At 50.5% G+C, this 21,615-nt stretch overlaps 1 protein-coding gene and 1 long non-coding RNA gene across 3 annotated transcripts; one reads left to right on the top strand and one right to left on the bottom strand.

Annotated features, from left to right (window-relative positions):
* Window positions 1-8,909: 8,909 nt before the first annotated feature.
* On the bottom strand, window positions 8,910-15,432 carry LOC100230430 (regulator of G protein signaling 16). 2 transcript variants are annotated; one of them, XM_002190831.6, is made up of 5 exons: window positions 15,249-15,432; window positions 13,604-13,705; window positions 12,944-13,005; window positions 11,361-11,527; window positions 8,910-10,801 (listed from the first exon to the last, which is right to left on the bottom strand). In XM_002190831.6, the coding sequence occupies exons 1-5, from the start codon at window positions 15,326-15,328 to the stop codon at window positions 10,601-10,603; spliced, it is 612 nt and encodes a 203-aa protein (XP_002190867.2). In that variant the 5' UTR covers window positions 15,329-15,432; the 3' UTR covers window positions 8,910-10,600. The 2 variants fall into 2 exon arrangements, with proteins under 2 accessions (XP_002190867.2, XP_012430866.1); XM_012575412.5 differs by lacking the exons at window positions 13,604-13,705; window positions 15,249-15,432 and adding an exon at window positions 13,140-13,424.
* A 12-nt stretch (window positions 15,433-15,444) lies between these two features.
* On the top strand, window positions 15,445-17,784 carry LOC115496278 (uncharacterized). Its single transcript, XR_012057226.1, has 2 exons — window positions 15,445-15,534; window positions 15,626-17,784. It is a non-coding gene; the product is annotated as an uncharacterized lncRNA (long non-coding RNA).
* The last annotated feature ends 3,831 nt before the right edge of the window (window positions 17,785-21,615 follow it).

The following is a 21,615-nucleotide window of genomic DNA, read 5'->3' as shown; positions in this document are numbered from 1 at the left end:
CCCCTCCTTCACACGTCTTTGAGGGTGTATGTGGTGCAGGCCTGCTGGGAAAATGGACTGGAATATTTTTTCTTCCTGTCAAGATCAGTCAATACTGTCCAGCAGGATTTAAAAAATTTTCTTTGGTGAATAGGGAAATGAGCACAGAGACTTCCAAAGCAAAGGACTGTTGCATAATTCCTATTTATTTCAATAGCCAAGTTAAAAATACTCAAGCACACCCCCTGAAACAGAAATAAAAACCCCCAATCTTTCAGGCTGCAAGCCAAATGGGAGCAGGAAAAAGAGAGCAACTGTGCAGCCAAACACCAGGCACACTGGCATTCCATGGAGGGTGCTTTGAATATCTGGAATGGAGAATAAGCTCCATCAGGGTTTGAGATGACATCTCCAGGGAAAGAGATGTTTTTTCTTCCTCATCCCCTTGTTTAGTTTCAATACACTGAAAAACTCTAAACTGGAAAACACACAGTGATGCTGAGCGCTGTCAGTCTGCCTGACAGCCTGCTCCTTGGCTGAATATTCATTTGGAAATTGTCTAATTGATTTTTGATTAAAGGGGAAACCAAAATAGGCACATACTAATCTCGCTTTGACGGATGAGTGGGCGTCAGCAAGCTGCTGTTCTGCTCCCTCTCATTTATCACTGTCAAGTTCTGGCTAAAAAGCAGCAGAGTTCGAGGATTTGGATGCCTCCAGGCAGGTGCCTGAGCTCCTGCTCTGCAGCAGGGCTGAGGTGACAGAGCCCTGTGCCCCAGGAATGCCAAGCCATGCCCGGAGCTCAGACCACCTCACCCCTTGGCTATTCCCATGGACAGCATCCAGCCTTCAGCTTGGCTCTCCACCTTGTTACAGAGCCTCACTGCTCTTCCAGGACCTTCTCAAACATAGTTGTTTTAATGCAAAAGTCACAAAAAAAAAAAAAAACACCAAAAAAAACCCCCCAAAAAATCACATGTATTCCAAGCTGGTGATCAACCAGAAACCTTGTGTTACAGTGGAGTTATCCAGGACAAGGACAGTGTTTGCCATGGTCTTCATGGAGCAGAGAGAGTGACATTTAAACCGATTCAGATTAGAGATAGGAAGTCGGTTTTTACACTAGAGGGTGGTAAAACACTGGTATAAGTTGCCCAGAGAAGCTGTAGCAGCCCCATCCCTGGAAATATTCAGGATCAGGTTGGATGGGGCTCTGAGCAGCCTGGTCTAGTGGAAGGTGTTGGGGGCTGCACTCGATGGCCTTGAAAGGTCCCTTCCAACACAAATTATTCTGTGTTTATATCAGTGCAAACTTCTGCAAGGCTTGGGAGAGACCCAGGCAGCACAGCCCGTGTTTAACTGCACTCAGAGGGTGACTGCACTGGGAGTTGCTCTGGACACGTAGAAAAGACTCTGATCTCTCCAGAATGGACATTAATCCCTCAGGGAGTGTCCCCGGGACAATTCTCCCCAATCCCCCGCTGCTTGCTGCATCTCACAGGGACAAGTGAGACATGGGGTTAAAAAAAACAGGAACATTTTTAACAGGAGCCAGGCAGAAAAAAAAATCCCTCAGCTTGCCTGGCATGTGGGGGACAAGATGTGTGACCCAAAATAGCTGTTTCTGCCTGTGCTGATGTCCACACCAGCTCCCAGGACACTTTTCTGCACCTTATACTTTCACCAATGATCTTTCTCTAAAGGTCTTGCTTTTCAAACCTTCAGGTAAAAACTTGCTTTTGAGCTGTCAAAAAAAAAAATTGTTTTGTTGCCTCTTAAAAAGCACCGAAATTGGCGAGGAAAACACCTGTAAATGCAGAAAAAACCTCCTCTCCTATGGTTTTATTTTCAGAGATGTACAGACACGGTTTGAGAAGGGCTGGGTGGTGGCAGGCAGGGACCCATGTGCCATCACCAGGCATCACTGTGGCACTGTCAACAGGGAACTCCCAGGACAAGCTGCCCAGGCAGGCACAAAGCCTGGCACACCTTGCTTTTTCTAGAAAAAAAAAAAAATTTCCACTTTATTTTCTCAATCATCCATGGATGTGGTTGAGAATGCTTCAGTTTGGCAGGTAAGAAATGCATAAGCTGAACTAGTAAAGGGTGTCCAAAGAAATTTGAGGACAAACCTCCTAATGAGCCTGTAATAAAAAAAAAAAAAAAAAAAAAAACACAAACAAAAAAAAAAAACACCTCCCATTTCTGCCACCCAGCCTTGCCACAGAACCATAGTGAGACATGTCACCCCTACTCTGCAGCCCCCAAACTGTTTCAACATCAAGGAGATCTCAAATCCTCACTAAGCCATCCTTCCCTGTGCTCTGGGCAAGCCCCAAATGATTTTTGGGGGGAGGCAGCACTGCTTTCCTCCATCATTTGCCATCAAAGCACTTCTCATGTCTCTTCCCTCACCAGTGGGAAAAACGCCAATCACTTGGTTTTAAAATTTTTTAAAGTTTAATAATAATAAAATGGTTATAAAAATAATAATACATTTAGAGTAATAAAGTTTAGAGTTAGGACAATTACAAGACAATAAAAAGCAAAGAATTACGATGTCAGGATGCTCTTGGACACTAAGTCAAAGCATGACTTGTGAACAAAGAAATCACCCTTAAAACAATACACTTGTTGCATATTCATATATCCTTCATGGTTATGCATACATTCTATTCTAAACAAGAAACTCTGTTGTATGTCAACTGTTTCCTTTAATCCCCTGGCATCTTCGGGTCTGAGCAAGGTCTGAAGAAATTATCTTCTTCTGATAAGAAGCCATAAATTTTCTGATCAGCACTTTCAGGAGTTACTGCCTGACAAGCTGAACTGGAAATAAATTACCTAAGTAAATCAAGAAAGGGATAGAGAAGTCTTAAGGTATGAAAGCAAAGTATAAATTTACATGAATTTACCCTCAGGAAAGCCAAAGATTGGTTTTTGGATGGTTTATTTCCCTGCTCAGCAGAAAATAAACACAGTAGTTCATTGATTTTGATGCATTTCATTTCCTATATTTCTATACCTGTGCAGCTCCCCCAGCCATCTCCACTGCACTGTGCCAGCAGCAGGATGCAGCTCACACCTGAAACGGGGCTGGAATTGTATCAGTCAAATAATTCCTGACTTTCCATGGTGCCTGGGCACATGTACAAACTGGGAATCTGCGTGTTCACATGGAGGCATGGCCTGATACAGGCACAGGGCACAGAAAAGCCCTTAAAGAGTGGGGTGGATGCAGCCCAGTGTGTGTTTTCCATGGATATCCCAATTCTTTGCTCACTTCTCCACACCAGCTCTCACTAAACTCTGCCTCTGCAGGAGTCACATCCCTGTACCTCATCATGGTGTTGGGCATTCTGCTTCCCACAGCATCCACAGGCTCTGGGAACATCCCACGGTCTCTTCATGGAATTCTGCAGGGTTTGTGCTGCCACAGGAGACCTTGACACAGCCCCAAAGGGACAGAGACTGCAAAAACTCAGGGGCAATCTCCAGTCTGTCCCATGGATGTCTGGATCTCATTTTAATTCACGGGAAATTTCTCTCCCAGTTTGACCAGGGCTGTAGCTGCAGCTGCTGGTGTTTAAGCACCCATTTGCAGGCTACAAAACAGACAACCAGAGGAACGGCACATCTCGGCTTCAAAGCCAGTAAAGACATCCAAAAAAAGCCAAAAGACACACACACACCAAAAAAAAAAAAAAAGCCAATATAACAACATCACATCGCCCACCCACCCAAGTACAAGAACCTTCTTCAGCTCGCTGGTTTAATTAAAATCATTTATTATCTTATGGTGGGAAGATTAAAATCCAAACTGTTTCTCACAGAGCCATAAGTTTGAACTCTGAGTCCATACAACAGGTAGTTTCCAGGGAATGAAAAGGTCTCAAAGGTTTTCCAAAGCATGGGAGTAACAGAGCTCCTCTCCACCACCATTCTGTAGTCTCTGGGTTATGGAGTTCCTGCTGTATTTGTGCCTCTGCAGAGTCATTATTTGCCCCCACGCACCCAGGGACTCAGGAGATGAGCTGCTGAGACACAGACAGCAGGGAAATCAAGGGCACAGCTAAGCAAATCTCCTTTTTCCTCCATTCTGATGGACTTACACCCATTTTTGCATCCCATCCCCTGAGATGACTTCTCCTGAGAATCCTTGTCCTCCCAGCAGCCATAAATAAACACAGAGCAAAATGTGGCAACAAAAACTGCCTGCCAAGGGCAAAATCATTTTTAAAAGGAGCTATGAATAGTAGGATGAGGTTTTTCTCTTCATGTTCCCTTCACGTGCTTTCTTATTATATTTCCAAGTGGGAATATCCCAGGCTTTTATGTGCTCGGCCATGCTGATTTGACTCTCAGTGCTGGGACACAACCCTGGAAAATAGTCCACAGAAGGATGGCAGGTGATGCTACCCATGGAGGAGCATCAACCACTTCTCACAGAACCATTTAGGTTTGGAAATACCTCCAAGGTCATTGAGTCCAACCTCCAAGGTCATTGAGTCCCACCATCATCCATCACTGCCAAGTGCAGCACTGAACCACATCCCACATATCTATGCCTTTTCTGGAGTATTTTTACATTTTTTTTAAACTTCATTTTCTAGTTTTTTAGACTGCTGCTCAATCCTCATCACCACTAAAAAAGGAATTTTTGCCAGCTGGAAAGGAGAGCTGAGGGTAACAAGGAGGTAGGCAGGGACCTCACCATGCAGGGCAGCACATCCCAGTCCTGGGCAAAGAGAGCAGGGCAGATCCCAGAGCAGCCAAAACAAGTCAGAAAAGGAGTTGGGCTGAGCACCTGAGCTTAGATGCCTTTCCCAAGAAGGGCTGATGGATCTCCAGCAGGATTTTTCCCAGCTGTTTCTCATCCCCATCCTTCCCCAAGGCTGTGCCTGTGCCATGTCCCAGCTCCCCTCTAGCACAGGCAGCCCAGCCCTGGGGAGGCAGGAAGGCTGTTGGATTAAGCCCTTTTCTGACCCAAAGATGGGGGAACTGAGGAAAATTTTTAAAAATTTATTCTATTTTCAGTCTCATATGAAGGGTGAGACAATACAGATGTTATAATTCATGCCATCACAATCAGAAGCCAATTATTTCTTAATTACAATGCGTTATAAGTGTTTCTTGGCCTGTCAGCTTTTTGCTACACCATGCTGTAAATGCCTTAAAGCCAATCATCTAAAATTACCTCTCATAAGTCCTACTACAATGGATCTTTCATAGTTCTATTTCCTTAAAGCATTTAGTCTTTTTTGCAAGGCCAACCTTTGAAATTTGTTTCTAGCTCCGTTTCTCTCTCAACCATGTCTGTCTCATTCCAGGGCATTTCTAAGTCAGCATTTCTTATCTCAAGATTTGCATACAGATGGACACTATGTGAGCCTTCTGCCAGGTTTTGAGAATTCCCAAATCCACACAAATCCATTCCCCACATTGGCTGCAGACCCCAGCACTGCCCTCGGTGCCCCAGCAGCAGCAGAAAGCTTGAAAATCACCTCTCATTTTTCCTCAGCTCCCGAGGCAGCCCAAGGGCACAAATCCTTGTGCGCAGCTGGACTGGATTGGCAACTTTGGCATTCAGCTGCCTGTTCAGGGGAGGGTGAGCCAAGAGGGGGCACATCAGCTGTGAGTTCTGGCACCTCATTCAGGCAAAGGCCTTGAAGTGGGAGCTGCAGAGCGATGCCATCCAGCTGCTCCCTCCCTGCTGGCTGGGGCGAGGCGTTTGGCGTGTTTGAAATGGCTCCGTGCATCCTCTCTGCTGCTGAGCTTCCTCCAAAACATACCCAGATAACATTTTACAGCCTTCCTTCATGGCCTTTCTTGAAAAAGAGAAATAAATCATGGATGTATGTCGGAATCTGTGCTATTGATGATTCCGAGATTGTAGAAAGTCTCTGTCTTTCTGCCCCGTTGCCAAAGAAGAAGCCATAATTCGTCTGTGCTGGTTTCAAGGTTGTTTATTCTGTTTATCTCTAACATGTTCTGCTGCCCTGCCGCAGCTCTGTCCTGCAGGGCAGCGTGTGGGGCTCTGCCCTCAGTGGGATGGTACAAACATTAAATACCACAAACTACCTGTGCTGGATTTACAATAACGTGCCAATATCTGTCACCTACGTTGAACAGTGTGTCCACAGCCTGAACCAACAGAAAAATGCCAACACTGCAGTGAAACATGGAGGGCATGAAGAAGGAGAAAAAGGACAAGACACACCCAATTTCCTCCATCTTGTCCCCTTTGGACCCCTAATCTATAATCTTAAAATTTTACTTTTGCACCCGTGCCACACTTAATTGTTACTTATATCAAACACTCAGAGCTGGTAATTCACCCTGTAAGATTGAAAACTCTTTTCCATGGACAGAGATCACAGACAGTGTCTCTGGGGGCTCTGTCCAGGGGGGTTCCTGACCCCTGCCAGGGTCCCAGACCTGCCAGGGCAGCCAGAGGGAAGCCCTGGATTCCCACAGATGTACACCCATGCAGCCGAGCTTCCTCCACAAACATATCCAGAGAATATTTTATAGCCTTCCTTCATGGCCTTTCTTGAAAAAGAGAAGTAAATGATGGATGTACACACATGCAGCTAAACTTCTCCAGAAACATATCCAAACAACACCTTACAGTGTTCCTTCACAGCCTTTCTTTAGAAAGAGAAGTAAATGATGATGTACACACATGCAGCTAAGCTTCTCCAGAAACATAACCAGATAACAGTTTACAGCCTTCCTTCATGGCCTTTCTTTAAAAAGAGAAGTAAATTTCGGATGTACACACCTGTAGCCTGTTGTCAGATGGGTGTATCCATGGAAAAATTAAAAGCTCATAATTCCTAATTTAAATATCTGCACACCTGCCTGCCTAAATCCTTGTCTGAGTGCACTCCTGCATCCATGTCCATGTCCTAAGACCACCCCAAAGCTGCCTGGTCCCACTGGAGCAGGGATCTTCTGGCTGCAGGAGTCCCTGAGCTGCTTCTGGGAATGCTCCAGCTCCCAGGGCACAGGGAAACAGCTTTTTTTTCCACCAAATAAATCCACCCCTCTCCATTCTGGCTCATGGAAACCTGGCCCAGGAGCAAGTTCATGTTCACAGCCTGTGGGGCAGGGCAGTGCCAGCCCCCACGGTGGCTTCCCAGAGCTCAAATCCCCTCAGCTGCTTCCAAATTTGCAACAGCCTCCTCCCTGGGAAACTTCAGCCTGGGTTTATTGGGAGTGACCACAGCTGGATGAGGGAAGCTTTGGCTCCTCTGTCTCAAATGTGGTTTTTTGGGTTGGGTTTTTTATTTTATCCCTCCCCAAGGCTTTAAGGTTTTGTTGTATGACTGCTGGGTTTTGGCAGCCGGCGCAGCTGGATGCAAGGCTGGCTTTTAGTGACTGGGTTTTCTCTTTGGGAAGCATGTCAGAGGAAACTGGGCTGCAAATGGGATTGTCAGGATCAGCTGTGGGGTCTGAGAGCTGCCACTGAGGCTGAGGCTCAGCTTGGGCCATGCATGATGCAGCAAGAAGGCACACAGCCTCACATTTCCTTCTAAAGAAAGCTCAAAAAGGTTTTAATTCTATATTTTTACTTGTTAATTTTGTTGTTGTTGTTGTTGGCCTGTTTAATTTAGTTTTTTAAACGGAGAATCAGTTTTAAATTAACTTCAAGGTGTGCAAGACAAAGTATTCATATTTTTCATTCAGAAGCTGCAGTTAAAAAAAAAAAAAAGGTAACAACGATGTTATTTTTGATTTTGGCTGCTTCTAGTCTGCTTTACTGCTCTCTTTCCTTACAAGTAATTTAAATATTTCCTGGATACTTTCCAGCTCGTTTCTTCCCTCTGACACTGACAAAGATCAGATAGAGATGCAAACTGCTACGATCCCAAATCACCTGGCTTGTAAGACAGGGCCATTCTTAATTTAAAAGGAGATGAAAGGTGAGGGGAAGCTCAACCTGCTTTCCCCTGGATATGTGGGCATGGAGCAGAATCCATGTGTTTTACAGTGCCTGCTGATCCTTGGGCCCTGCATGGCTGTGTCACAGGGGTCAGGAGCTTCTGCTGCAGCTGCAGCTGCCTGTAAAATGCATTTGAGTGGCAGGGGGTGGCTTGAGCTCGTAGTGACACCTTGGAACATGCACATTCCAAGTTATTCCCTGTAATTCCAGCTCCTCCTCCTCAATCCCCTCACACTCTCCTCTGCTGACGCAGGCCAGTTAATTTTGGCTTCTAGAACATGCAATAAATAGAAAGAAGGCAACAGAAATAAAACCATATTTCAGTTGAGTTTTTATTCCAAGCACTTCTTCGAGCTGCACTGGGCTGCTCCTCTCCAGCCCTGGTGCTTCCATGGAAAGCTCTTTCCATACAAAATTCCCCTTCCCCCCAGAGCATTGAGGGAGCTGCTCAGACCTCACTGCACTCTGCACAGGAATAGGATTTTTTTTTAACCTCAGAGAGTTTTCTCCTTGTCAATGAATTCAATCATCAGGTGTGTCACTGACAAAAATCAAGTATTGTTTATGTCAGTGACCCACAGGCAGGGTTTATTCCCTGAATCCTCTCAATTTTATGACATTTGTGTTTTTAATAATACTGAGCAGATATTGGGAATTGCAGTCATGTAAAGGGCTCAGAAATTATGAACAATACAAGCAGTACTGGTAGCTCCTATATTCAAAATTTCACTTCTGCTTTCATGTTTTCTATGAACCATTCAGTTTTCTCTGATAACCCAAATACCACAAAGCTTCATGCCTCAAAATCTTCCCCCTGCCCCCTCTGCTCTTGACACTGTCACTTTGTCACTTTTAAAGTGACTGGCAATGCCCCCTGAGTCACCCAACACAAGCAGCTTTGCAAAGCATCCAGAATTAGAACGTAAAATTTAACTGAAAGTCCACAACCAGAAAAATAAAGACCCAGCCCATGTTGCCAGGGTATTTTGCTGTTTACATTTTATTTTGTAATGACAACGTTACGTCGGTAATGAGAACAGACCATTGTGCGTCGCTCGCTTCAGTAACACAGCAAAGGTGGTTCCAGTTGTAAAAATAAATAATAAATAAGAAAGCAGCTATCTCCCTATAAACACAGCCAGGACAACAGCCAGAGGCTCAGAGGTGGGACCAGGATGGGGGTGGTGGAAGAGGACTCGGGGTAACATCCCCAAACTGGCCTTTGGTCCCTTGCTCTGCTCAAGCAGCTGTGAAAAGCCCAAAGGATGCTGTGCTCTGGCTGTTGCTGAGACAGAGGGGCAAAAGAGAGTTCCCTTGACAAGGAGTGAGTACCAGTGGGATAAGAATCTTCAGGTTTGGTCTTTGGGGATAGACAGAGCCCTGGAAAGCAGCCCTCAGCAGGGAGCAGTGCTGGTGGCACATTGCCCAGGACCCAGCACAGGTTCCACATCACCCACCCACCCACCATTGCTGCCAAGTGGGACCCACACCTCTCCAGAACCCCAAAATTCCTGCTGAGACGGACTTTCTGAAGAGCTGCCCCCAGGTCTGGGCTGGTGATGTGTCCTGCCACCCCGAGTCACTGAATTTACGGGATGATTTCACTCACTCCACGCGTTTCTGGTAAAGTGCTGTGGCTGCAGACTGGTTTCACCATCCAAGCCCAATTATAAACACAGGCAAAGCCCCAGGGTTTTCTCTCCCATGTGTGAAAATCAAATTTTCCATAGATTTGCTCACCAAAGTACCTGTTTGACCTTTCTGTTCCCTGTCTAGGACAAGGTGGTGACATACCTTCCACATCTTTCCTTAAAGGGAACAACATGGGCTGCAAAGCATCCTTGCCCTGCCATCCAAACTCTCTAGCAGCTCTCCCTGCTGCTACTGGTGTACCTTGCTCCAAAACCGTGCTATAAATCTGTCTGGTCCTCTCAAATTATTACACAGAAAAAGTGGGAAGCATGCTAAGTGCTACAACAGCTAAAATAATTTAACTTACAAGCTCCCCGGAGCAAGGGATACACGTGTGTGCTTTCAGCAGTGCTCCTCTAATAAATATAGATATAATAATAATAACAATGATGAAATAAATAACAGTAACAGGGATAAAACGTCACGCACGTGACCTAAGATTAGATGCAATCTGAAGGTCGCGGAGCTCAAGCGAGGGATCAAATCGTCACTGCACTGGAAGGAGGTGGAAAGCTTCGCTGCAGAGCATGCATAGGACACAGCTGGAGGATCTTGGGATCAGGAGAAGGCAGGTGCAGGATCCCTCCAGCTGAAAATGCCACATAGTCTCAGGGCTTTTATCCTGGCCATTCCCTGCGAGGGGAAGCGGCAGGCTCCTGTGCTGGCCCTGCCGGTCAGAGCGCGGCTGGGAGCTCTTCCTTGTGGGTGCTTGGGGGACCCCATCTCTTCCCGCTGCTCTCGCAGCTCAAACCCCATTTCTTTCCATGCCTGCAGTGCCAAAGGTCTCCGGCCGGGCTGCGAGGGGAGGCTCTGGGCTCCCACCCCCAGGCAGGGAGGAATGAACGCCGTGTCCGGCGGCTCCGGGAAGCGCTGGAGGTGCTGGGGATCCTGCTGAAAGCCCAGCGCTTCAGCCGGAACCCCAGCACGCGGCCATCAGCCTTCGCCTGGCCCCCGGCCTGGTCCCCCGGCCTGGTCCCCCCGTCAGGTGTGCGGCCTCTTGCCGGTGCCGCGGCCGGCGGCCTGCTTGGTCATGTCCTGGTAGGAGGCGGATTTCAGGAAGCGGGGGTAGGAGTCCTTCTCCATCAGCGTGCGCGTCTTGGCCTGCGCCTCGTTGAAGCAGGCGGAGGTGGCCCCCGAGAGGTTCTTGCGGGTGATCTCCCTGGTTTCGTGGTCGATGTTCACCTGCAAGGCAGCAGCACCCAGAAACGTTACCTCTTCTAAGTGTGGATAAAACCTGGTTTTAAAAGACTGACTGCCGAAATCTTGGCCTCAAGAGGAATTTTTCCCATAAAAACCGCTTGTACGGTTGTACAAGCGGTTTTTATAGCGGTACAAGGATGGAGGTGTGTAGGCATAGAGGAAAACCTCTGCTGAGGCTGACTTCTTTGTTGCACACCCAGGGCCGACCCCGGGCTCGGCTCTGTTCTTTCCTTGTGGCTGGCTAGATAGAATTTAATTGCAAAATAAATATTTTATTTTTTCATTTTAATTTGGTTGGACGAATTTTCATTTATAATAAACTCTTCAGATGAGGGTGAAGATGATCACAAACCTTTATAGCCCTTCATGGTTAGATGCAATTTCTGTTCCAACATTATGCAATGGACCACACAATGTTAGAGATTAAAGCTCTCATGTACAAGAGCACATCTTCCCACTGATCCAACAGAAATTTAATAAAATCTACCAGGATATTTTATTCCTTTCCCACCCTATTTGATGCGACAGAAAATGGTCTCACCTCCCTGGGCGCCTCACTTTGGACAAACTCCTCAAAGATCCTGTTGGCTTTGGAGGCCAGCTTGGTTTTCGACCGGGTCTTTTTGAAGTCTTCGCATGCCAGCCAGAAGTCGAGGTTCTCCTCACTGAATTCAGTCTTCAGGAAGGTGTGGAATGCATTTACCCCACCTATGGAGGGGAGAGAAGAGCAATTAATGGGAAAGGAGGTGGGGAGGAAGAGGACCAGCAGCAGACACTGCCTGGCGAGCGTTGCTCTGGGAGCTCAGACCGTGACATCCACAGATTTCCTTTCCTTCCGGGCAAATTCCACCTTCTGAGACACCATTAATTGGCCTCTAGACTCCAATAAAATCCTTTCCCACAGACAAGTGATCCTCTGGTTTTATTTATCTGACCTTTCTGTAATGAGGCTTCAGAGTATTTTCTTTACAGCTTCGGAAAAGAGCTAATTCTACCTAAGGAGAAGCGCGCTGACGCATCGGAACACTGCAGGAGCCGAGCAGCAGTGCCTTGATTTTGATTTCTCAGCCCAGATCTGGGGGGAATGAGATGCTGAGGACAGGAGAGAAATTGCAGCAAGGATTTCAAAGCTGTGCTGGGAGGGTGGATTAAGTTACAAAGCTAGAGATGCTCATTAGCCATCATAGCACCTGAGGGAGACCAGGAAAAAAATACAGTTGGTCCCAGACTAGCGCTGTGGAGGGACTTTGTCTGGCTGGGGAAGAGCTTTTAAGGTAGACAATTACTTTTGGATTAAAATTTGGCGCTTCTGCCATTTGGATTTTGCAAAGCTCAATCAAGGTAATCTTTTTTTAAAGGTAAATAGATAATTACAACGTCTTGGCTTGTTACAGTCAGCAATCTCATTTTGGCTCTCATTGTAATTGGAGTTATCATCTCTATAATTGTAAAAACTGTTTTTGGAGACTGCCGTTGTACAGAGCCCAGTGTAAGGAGGGGATGATGTGTGGGACTGAAAAAGAGGTCCCATCTCTGGGTCTGGAGGAGCTGCCTGCATGGGCAGAGGGAGACAGCATCTCACAGGAGCCCTGTGCATCACAGACACACAGTTGGTACCGGAGTAGGAAAAGGGCAAGGTTATTTCAGTCAGACTGCTGAATTCCTGCTCCCTGTGGAAGAGCCATCCCCGGAGGCACAGGACAGACAGACAGAGGGCAGCAATGCAGTTGTCTGAACAAGCCTGAGGGGAGGTGCCTGCATGGCTGTTTCCACCAGATACGGAGAGCTGACACTGCCTTCTCCCCAGTGTGGAGAAAGGGGTGCTTTGGGAATGTTTCTGCTCCTCATGGGATGCCAGTGACAGTGCTCCTGTCCCAAGGCAGCAGCAAGACAACACTTCTGCCCCCCCAAAAAACCCAGCCAGGAGGAAAGGGTACAGCTTCATGGGGCAAGCAATGAGCCCCGTGCCTCCGATCTGGCCAGGAAAGGGCCCTCTTTCTAAGCCCTTCTAAGGCTGAGGAGGAGGCAAGATTTCATCTTACACTGTCTCCAGTCATACAGCTCACTATGAGTATATTTGTCCTACACACTCTCACCAAGAGAAGAAAACAAGATGCTACTCACTTTTGCTCTTGAGGAGCTGGTCAAAGGACTCCCTCCATTCCAGCACCTCTCGGGAGGAGTCTCTGGAAAAGACAAAAAGGATGTGAGGCTTGCCTGTCCAGCAGTGAGGGCTGGGAGCACTTCAGCTGTGCAGCTCCATCACTGGGAGACAGCAGCATTCAGCAGGAGACCAAAGCCAGGGGCCGATATCCATTACCTGTGGGCTCTCTTTCCTCTCTCTTCCCTTTCTTTCACCTTCCCTGATGGCTCACCCGACCTCATCTCCATGCTGCTCTAGGGGATGCTCAGAAGAGCCTCCCCTGCAGAAGACCCCCTGCCCTCAGCAGCAATATTTAGTGTTCTGTGTTTAATGCTGCCTGCATTCCCCGGGGATCCCAGCCACTGGTGTGGAAGTGCAGGAGCCCTGCGGGTTCCTTGCCTCTTGCCAAGGAACTTGCCTCTTGCTCTCTGTGCCTAATGCCAGAGCATCCGTTCCCCTGGCGGATTTTATAGCCGCCGGAGCAGGGAAGCGATCCGCCTTCCCGGCCCGCCGGGGTGGGACTGCGCGGAGGGGGAGCTGAGCTCTGTGCTGCGCAGATGGGCAGGAGCATCCCTGGGCAAAGGCTGCTCCAAGGGGGCTTGGCTCGGGCTGCACCTGGGCCAGAGCTTGCCTTGGCTTACCTGCGCCTAGAGCCCAGCTGCAGCTTGCTGGAGCTGCCCGCCTTGTGTCCCAGCTCGGGTTTATGAAGCAGGATGCCCAAGCGGCTCTTCAGATCCTTGGCTCTGGAAGGGAGGGAGAGAGGGAGGGGTGAGATGGGATCTCTGGACCATCAGTCTGCTGCCTCCGCTGGCAGGGGCTGCACGCCACGGGCTCGGGGGGACAGCCCTTGCTCCCTAGCTCCAGACACGTCTTTGCTCTCTGGTGGGTGAAATAAACGTTCCCCACTTGCTTTTCCTGCTCCCTGGCAACCGTGCATTAAGCCTGGGGGACCGGTTTCTCCTACTCGCTTCCCCAGCAGAGACACATGGAATACAAAGCACCACGAGCTTTCTTGGGGCAGGTAAAAGCTGCTGAGTGCCCAGCTGGAGCCCCCCCAGCTCCCCGGAGCTAACCTGGTTCTTTTTCCCACCCCACTCTCCCGCCAGTGCTCCCAAACCTCTGGAAAAACACAGCGGCTTCTTTCCTGTCAGCACAGCAGGAGCATCTCTCTGCTGCTGCCAGGCTGCTGCTCCCCTGCTCTCTTTTTTGGGGTGCCCTTAGGCCCCCAGGAGCCTTTCACCGGGCCGTGGAGAGGGCAGCGCTCCACAGCACCTACCCCATGGCTTTAGGAGGCAGGGGCAGCACTGATGCTCCTGTGCCAGGGGCTGGGATGCTCCTGTGCCAAAGGCAGGGATGCTCCTGTGCCAGGGGCTGAGATGCTCCTGTGCCAGGGGCTGGGATGCTCCTGTGCCAGAGGCAAGGATGCTCCTGTGCCAGGGGCTAAGATGCTCCTGTGCCAGGGGCTGAGATGCTCCTATGCCACAGGCAGGGATGCTCCTGTGCCAGAGGCAGAGATGCTCCTGTGCCACAGACAGGGATGCTCCTGTGCCACAGGCAGGGATGCTCCTGTACCAAAGGCTGAGATGCTCCTGTGCCACAGGCTGAGATGCTCCTGTGCCAAAGGCAGGGATGCTCCTGTGCCAAAGGCAAGGATGTTCCTGTGCCACAGACAGGGATGCTCCTGTGCCAGAGGCAGGGATGCTCCTGTACCAAAGGCAGGGATGCTCCTGTGCCAAAGGCAGGGATGCTCTTGTGCCAAAGGCAGGGATGCTCCTGTGCCAGAGGCTGAGATGCTCCTGTGCCAAAGGCAGGGATGCTCCTGCCTGTCCCCGCGGCGGAGGCACGGAGGAGGCACCTCCCTACCGAGAGAAGAAGAGGCTCCTGTCTGTCCCCAGGGTGCCCCCGAGGCGGCGTGTGGCCCAGCTGCTATTTGCGTGCCCGCGGCTCGTTCAGGCGTCCCAAGGCGCCCGTAAAAAAAAAGAAGGGTTTAAATGTCAAGCAGCGTGGGGCTTTGCAGGAGGAGCAACATGTGCTGACAGAAATACTCCTGCAAGTTGTGCAGAGGCAGAGCCAGAAAAACCTGGTGTGTTTGTACAGCCCTGTCCAGCCTCCTCTCCCTCCGCTTGTTTCCCCTCCCGGGGAGCAGAAGGGATGCAGCCACAACAAATCACTTCGCTGCGTGTTTTCTGCACCCCGGTTTCTACCCCACCATCACATCGGCAGCAGCAGAGGCTGGTCCGGGCGCGTCTCTTCCAGAGACCCCTCTGCCTCCCAGAAGCGCCTTACCTTTCCAGGCAAGTGATGGGGAGCGCGGCTAAGCCCCGGCACATGCTGAGAGCTGGGCACCCAGGCATCCAGCAACTCATCGGCTCCTCCCGGGGCTGGCAGGGGGTGCGACAGGCGGCGGCGACACCACCGGCCCCGCGGACCCGTGCTGGCGGCTGCGACAGCGGCGCGGAGCCGCGCTTTATATCGGGTGGGAGGCGGGAGAGCGGGGAGGGGGACCAGCATCACTCCAGCCTCCAGCCAACCAAAAGCTGCTCAGACGGCGCCCGTGAAGATGAGAGCTTAGGTAAGTTTGTGTGTGCTGCTAAGGGAGGGGGGAGTGGGAGGCCCAGGCTCGTCCTTGAGCATCACAGTCATAGCCGCTTCCTCGGGAACAGGAAAAAACAGGCTCGTTTCCAGCGACGTGTGGAGCCTGCTGATTAACCGGCGGGTGGGAGAGCGAGGGACAGGACAGACGCCGAGAGTCGTCAGCTCCATCCCGCTGCCCCATCCCGCTGCCCCAAGGCTTCCAAACCTCCCCGCACTTCCCCAGTGGTGGCAGCCCCCAGCGAGCTCAGGAGGGTTTTTGCTTCCTGGGGGGATACAGATGGAACAGGAGGGTTTAATGTTTCCACTTCCCTCTTAATGGCACTGCCAGTTCACAGCTGGAATACATAAGGACAACGTGCTGGCTGAAGTTGCACTTCTTCAACACAAATCCCCTGCTGGGTGTGTGGTGAGAGGAGGGAGGGGAAGGGATGCACATCAAAGGAGCCAAAACCTGGGAAAGGATCTGATAATGGAGGATCCTGATGAAACCTGAAAATTGAATGGAGATTAAAAGCCAGGGCGAGTTCAGAAACTGGAGGTGAAGGACTGAGCCGGCAAAAGAGAAAGATGAAGAGAAAGGGTTAAACCAGCACACCCCAGCAAGCCCCAGGGTCTGGAGCTACAAGAACCAGAGGTCCCTGAGAACCAACAGGCCCCGTGGTGAGGTCAGGCTCACACAGGATCCCAGAGCTGCCCTCCCTGCAATTCCCAGCTCAGTGGCTCTGGAGGGAGTGACCTTAACCCCCCTGCTCATGGCCAGCCAAGCACAAGGCCACAGCTGCCACTTGCACTCCTCATCCTCTCCCTTCCTCCCTGCTATTCCCAGCTCAGACATTTTTCCAGAGCTCAGGTTGTCTCCTACCCTTGCTGCCTGCATTCATCACACACAGCACATTGCCAGAGCATCTTTCCCTTTGCCAGAGCATCTTTCCCTGGAGAGATGAGCCATGCCAGGAGAGTGGCAGCACGAAGCCATCTGGGCAGGAGAAAGGCTCCTCTCAAGCTGCCTTTGGGAGCAGGAGCATGAGGATCTCTGGATGGGAGACTGAGAGGAGCATGAGGCACCTCAGCTCCACCGAGCAGTAGAGTCCTGTCTTTCTCTCATCACTTACAAGAAGCCACAGAATGGTCTTGCTCACGGACAGACAGGAAGGATGCATCAGGACTAATGACTGAACACACACTTTTAGCTCTTCATGTAAGAGCAGCCTCTTTCCTGATGGCTCTGGGGATTTTCACTCAAATAATCGTGTTTAAGCCTTCTTGGTTAGCAGATACTCAACTACAGATAAATGGCTGGAGTTACACAAAGCTCTAATTCAAGTATTCTCTGTGCCTTAAAACAAAAATTAGAGCTGTGATCCTTGCTGTGGATTCCAGGGAAGAAATGGAAGACTTGAGGAGAGAGGGCTGGAAGGTTGCCTTTGCCTGTACAGCTGCTGAGAATGTCTGTGCACACCCAAGAATGTCTGTGCACACCCACAGCGTGTGTGCTTGGCATCACTTTTGGAAGTGCCACACCAGCCTGGAGCTCCATCCCAGTTCAGCACCACGCTGGGAGCACTGGTGTCACAGCAGCAGTGGCACGTGGGGGTGGGCACAGGCTGCTGGCACCCACACTCAGCTGTTCCACAGAGTCAGGGCTGGAAAGGAGATCTGGAGATCATGCCAAAGCAGCTTGGCACTCACCTCCCTGCTGCAGCAGGTGACCAGAGGGTTTAGGGAGGCAATGCCCCTTCTCCTCATCCCCTCCCTGGTTATTCCACACAAATGCTGTGGAAATGTTCACCTCTGTCCCTTTCCCCTCTAGCACTGCAGCCCATCCTTCCTGCTGCAGATCTGCAAAGTCCCAGGGTGCTCTGGTAACTCTCCCTGGTGTTTGAGGCACGCTCTGAGCAGGTCATGCCAGGAGGAAAACCTCCAGGAGCCTGGCCACGTGTGGCAGGCACACGGGACAGATGATTCCTGGCTGCCACTCAGGAGCCTGGCACAGCCACCGTGCTGGGAACCACGTGCTGCCTGGAGCAGCCAGGCAAATGTAACTATGGCAAAAACACAGCTGGGATGGCAGCAACTGCAACTGGTGAGGAGCCTGGGGCGTGTGAGCCAGAGCAGAGAAACTCTGCACATCTCTGCCCTGAGACTGCAGCCTGCTGAGCCCCCCTCTTTGCTCCAGGCCCTGTTTGCCTGCTGCTTTTCCCCAGAGAAATAAAGTGCATTGCACAAGCGTGTGTGTGTGTGGTTTTACCTTGTCCCCTGTGGCAGCTTTTGAAGCTCTGGGCTCAGGTGAGGCCAAGCTGACAATGAAGCAGAGGTGAGGAACTGCCCATGGTGAGAGAACAACCCCAGGGAAGGGGTCAGACAAAGGCTGTGGGGTTTTTTTGGGACGACAGCAGCTCAGCCAGAAGAGGCACAAAGGTGTTTGCTCACAGAGCTGGCTCTGGGACACAGGGCAGTGCCAGATCCACGTGTGCAGGTCTGAGCTCAGGCACAGGAGTGGGATTGGGCTGTTCCAGCTGGGACAGACCCTATGGCCACTGTGCCACAGCCACCAGCTGACCCCTCTGCTCCCTGGGGCAGCTTTTCTGCCTCTCCCCTCCGCTGGGGCTGCTCAAGGACAGGCAGCTGGGCAGCATGGGCTGCTCTAGGTGAGATATTTCATATTGCACAGCTCTTCCCAGGGTTATGCAATAGCCTCTGAGCCCAGCCCCGTGTGTGTACTCAGATGTCTTCATGCTGCTCTGTATCTAATTGAATTACGTGCTTCCTGTCTCATTTAGCTTAGCAGCCTCCCGCAGCTCCGGCCCCGTGGCCTCCATTATCAGCCCTTGTTTTGGAATACAAAAAAATACAAAAAACTCATCCGTGTCGCAAGGCCTGGGGCCAGGCTCCCTCCCCAGAGCCCTGCCAGCACCAACCCACCTCCCATCCATCAGGATGGGCTCACCTCCACCAGGAAGCTCCTGGCAGCCCAGGCAGGTGCTTTGCTGCCTTCTGAGGCTGGGAGGTGGCTGGGCTGAGAAGGCACCCACAGCCACCCTTTGCCAGCATTTTGGGGGGCTACAGCCACTGCCTGGCTTCACCATCAGCAGCAGACACCCCCCCCACACACACCCCACCAGCCCCAGGGTGTGCTGTATTTGCAAAGTGCCAGCAAATTTGGAAAACAGAAAGCTTTCAGCCCCAAGCTACAGAAATGGGGTGGGGAATTGGTAAAACAAGGGTTTGGTGACATGGCTGGGCTAAGGCACCCACAGCCACCCTTTGCCAGCGTTTTGGGGAGGTACAGACACTGGCTGGCTTCACCCTCAGCAGCAGACACCCTATACACACACACCCCATCAGCCCCAGGGACTGCTGTATTTGCAAAATGCCAGCAAAATTGGAAAACATGAAGTTTTCAGCCCCAAACTACAGAAATGGGGTGGGGAATTCGGTAAAACAAGGGTTTGGTGACATGGCTGGGCTAAGGCACCCACAGCCACCCTTTGCCAGCATTTTGGGGAGGTACAGACACTGGCTGGCTTCACCCTCAGCAGTAAAACACACACACCCCATCAGCCCAGGGATTGCTGCTGGCATTTCTGGGTTATTTGCAAAATGCCAGCACCTTTGGAAAACACAGAACCAAAGGTCTCAGCCTCAGAAATGGGGTGGGGAATGGGAAAACAAGGGTTTGGTGACAGGGTGCAAAGTGCCCCTGTGTATGTGCCCAGTGCACGGCTCTGAGGAGAGTTCCTGGCAGGGATATTTTTGTGGTTTTATACTGTTCAAGTAGAATAAGGGGAAGATGCAGCAAGAGATTGGGAAGGGGAGCAGGGAGAGGGAAGAGGGGAAGAGCCAGGCTGAGCTCTGCTGTTGGGGTCTCACTGCAGGCAGGCTCCCCAAGGAGTCTGTCCCCAATTTCTCCTAAACCAGAGGGGAACCACAGAGGTGGCAATCAGGGATGGCCAAACCTGAAGACACTCCTGCCATGAAATCAGGGAGGTGCTGAATGCAAAGGAGCAGAAATGGGAGGTTTAAAGGCCCTGCTCATGTTGCATAGCCCTTTCCTCCACCTGCAAGCTGTTGATAGGCTCTGGATGTGTTTAAGGAGGGAAGTAAGCCAAGGAAATGGGGATGGGATGGAGGCTGGTGCTGTGCAGGCAGGCATGTGGCAACAGCAACAGGGTTTAGTGGTGGGCTTGGCAGTGCTGTGTTAATGCTTAGACCAGATGATCTTAGAGATCTTCCCCAACCTGAAAAATTCTATGATGGTGCCAGGGAGGAGCAGGGAAGCTGCCAAGGCTGAGACAGCAGCCAAGCATTTGCCAGTGGTCCCTGAGTAGCCACACTGCAGCTGGGGCTCGGCCATGGGCACAGCTGGTGGGACAGGGACAGCCAGGGGTGGCTGTGGGACACCAGATCTGTGTGGCTGCAGGTGAGCCTGGCTCCACCTGTGCCTGCCTAGCCCATCCCACAACATCCCAGCTGCCCACAAAACATCCCTCACCCTCACCCATGGAGAGTTTGATGGATTCCCAACACTCCACATTCACTTGAGGCACGGGAGGAAATAGCTGCTCTGGAAATTTGTAGCAGTGCAGAAAGAGATTATTGAAGTAATAATAATAATAATATTTTTAAAAAAAGAAGAATTAGAATTACAAATGAGATTTTCAAGGGGCAGCTGTTATCCACTCTGCCCACGTGCTTGCTTTGCACAGCTGCACAGGGAGAGGTAGCTGACAGCAGGTACTTTTAATCTTCTCTTTCCGTTCCCGGCACCTGCTTTTTAAAGCCACTGAACAGCCAGGAAAAAAGCTAAAAGATGATGGCTAAATATATCCTGAGTAAGAGGAGAGACAGAGCAGCACTAATGGCAGATCTTTCCTTAGATGCATTCAAATCGGTTTGGCTCAGCAACAGGCTGAGGGAAGAGGCAGCAGAGGAAAAGGAAAAACAGTAGAAGAAGGGATTTAGGCAAAAAAATCAGGGGGATATCAAGAAGCCGGAGGGACTGATAAATTCCACCAGACCAATTTCCAGAGGAAAACAAGCCAAATTTTTGGGTTTAAACACAACATGTGTGTGTGCAGACCACAGAGCAACACTCATCTTTTTTTAGGGAGAGGGGGTTGTGCACCTTGCACCAGGCAAGGTGAGAGCCCTCGCTGTGCCCAGGGCCAGATGAGATCCAGGTCACTGCTTTTCCTGCTGGCCAGACCTGCTCGGGAGATGCTCAGTCCTTCCTCACTGAAGCCCCACATGGTTTCTGCAGTAAATCTCTCCCCTGGGTTGTAAGGTATGGTTTGGGGGTGTTTATTCTATTTGCCATCTGTCAGAGCTGGGGCAGTTCTCTTCTGTTAATTTGGGCAGTTTTCTTTGTCTCTTCCACAACCCATCCTCCCTCCAGAGAGATATCTTTTGTTAATGGACCATGAATTATTAATTACCTTCTGTTCATGGCCAGTGAATGTCCCTGCATGGCTGAGAAAATTCCATCATCCATGGGGAGATGCTCTGCCCAGGGGAGGAGCCAAGCATTCCTACCTGGATACAATCTGACCTGGGAACAGCACAGCAGCCTTTGCCCCCTGCATTCCCAGAGGAGCAGCTTTCTTCCCACTGCATTCCCAGAGGAGCAGCTTTCTCCCCACTGCATTCCCAGAGGAGCAGCTTTCTGCCCCACTGCATTCCCAGAGGTGCAGCTTTCTTCCCACTGCATTCCCAGAGGAGCAGCTTTCTTCCACTGCATTCCCAGAGGAGCAGCTTTCTTCCCACTGCATTCCCAGAGGAGTCCAGGCCCATCTCCCCCAGCCCTGGAGCTCCAGAGGAAAACTTCCTCCTTGTGCAGGATCCTGCTCCAGCAGAAGCACAGCTGGCACTGCAGGAGGGCTGAGCCCCCATGGGATGGGACTGCTGCCACCTCCCTGACCCACAGGCTGCCAGGGCATGCTCTGACTCTGGCAGTGTTTGTTTTCTTTTTTTTTTTTTTTTTTTGTACTATTGCATTTGTATTTTAATTTTCCTAGAAAAGAACTGTTATTCCTGCTCCCATATCTTTGCCTGAGAGCCC

Source organism: Taeniopygia guttata, chromosome 8, assembly GCF_048771995.1.
Source record: "Taeniopygia guttata chromosome 8, bTaeGut7.mat, whole genome shotgun sequence".
NCBI classification, from domain to species: Eukaryota; Metazoa; Chordata; class Aves; order Passeriformes; family Estrildidae; genus Taeniopygia; species Taeniopygia guttata.
This window is presented reverse-complemented; position numbering and strand designations above follow the sequence as displayed.

Excerpts from the sequence above, each read along its gene's own strand:
- LOC100230430 (XM_002190831.6), bottom strand. The coding sequence starts at position 15,328 with ATGAGTTGCTGGATGCCTGGGTGCCCAGCTCTCAGCATGTGCCGGGGC. Across the intron at positions 11,528-12,943 it reads CCAGCTCCTCAAGAGCAAAA|GTGGGGTAAATGCATTCCAC; the intron begins GTGAGTAGCATC and ends TCCCCTCCATAG. Across the intron at positions 10,802-11,360 it reads AAAGTGAGGCGCCCAGGGAG|GTGAACATCGACCACGAAAC; the intron begins GTGAGACCATTT and ends GCTGCCTTGCAG.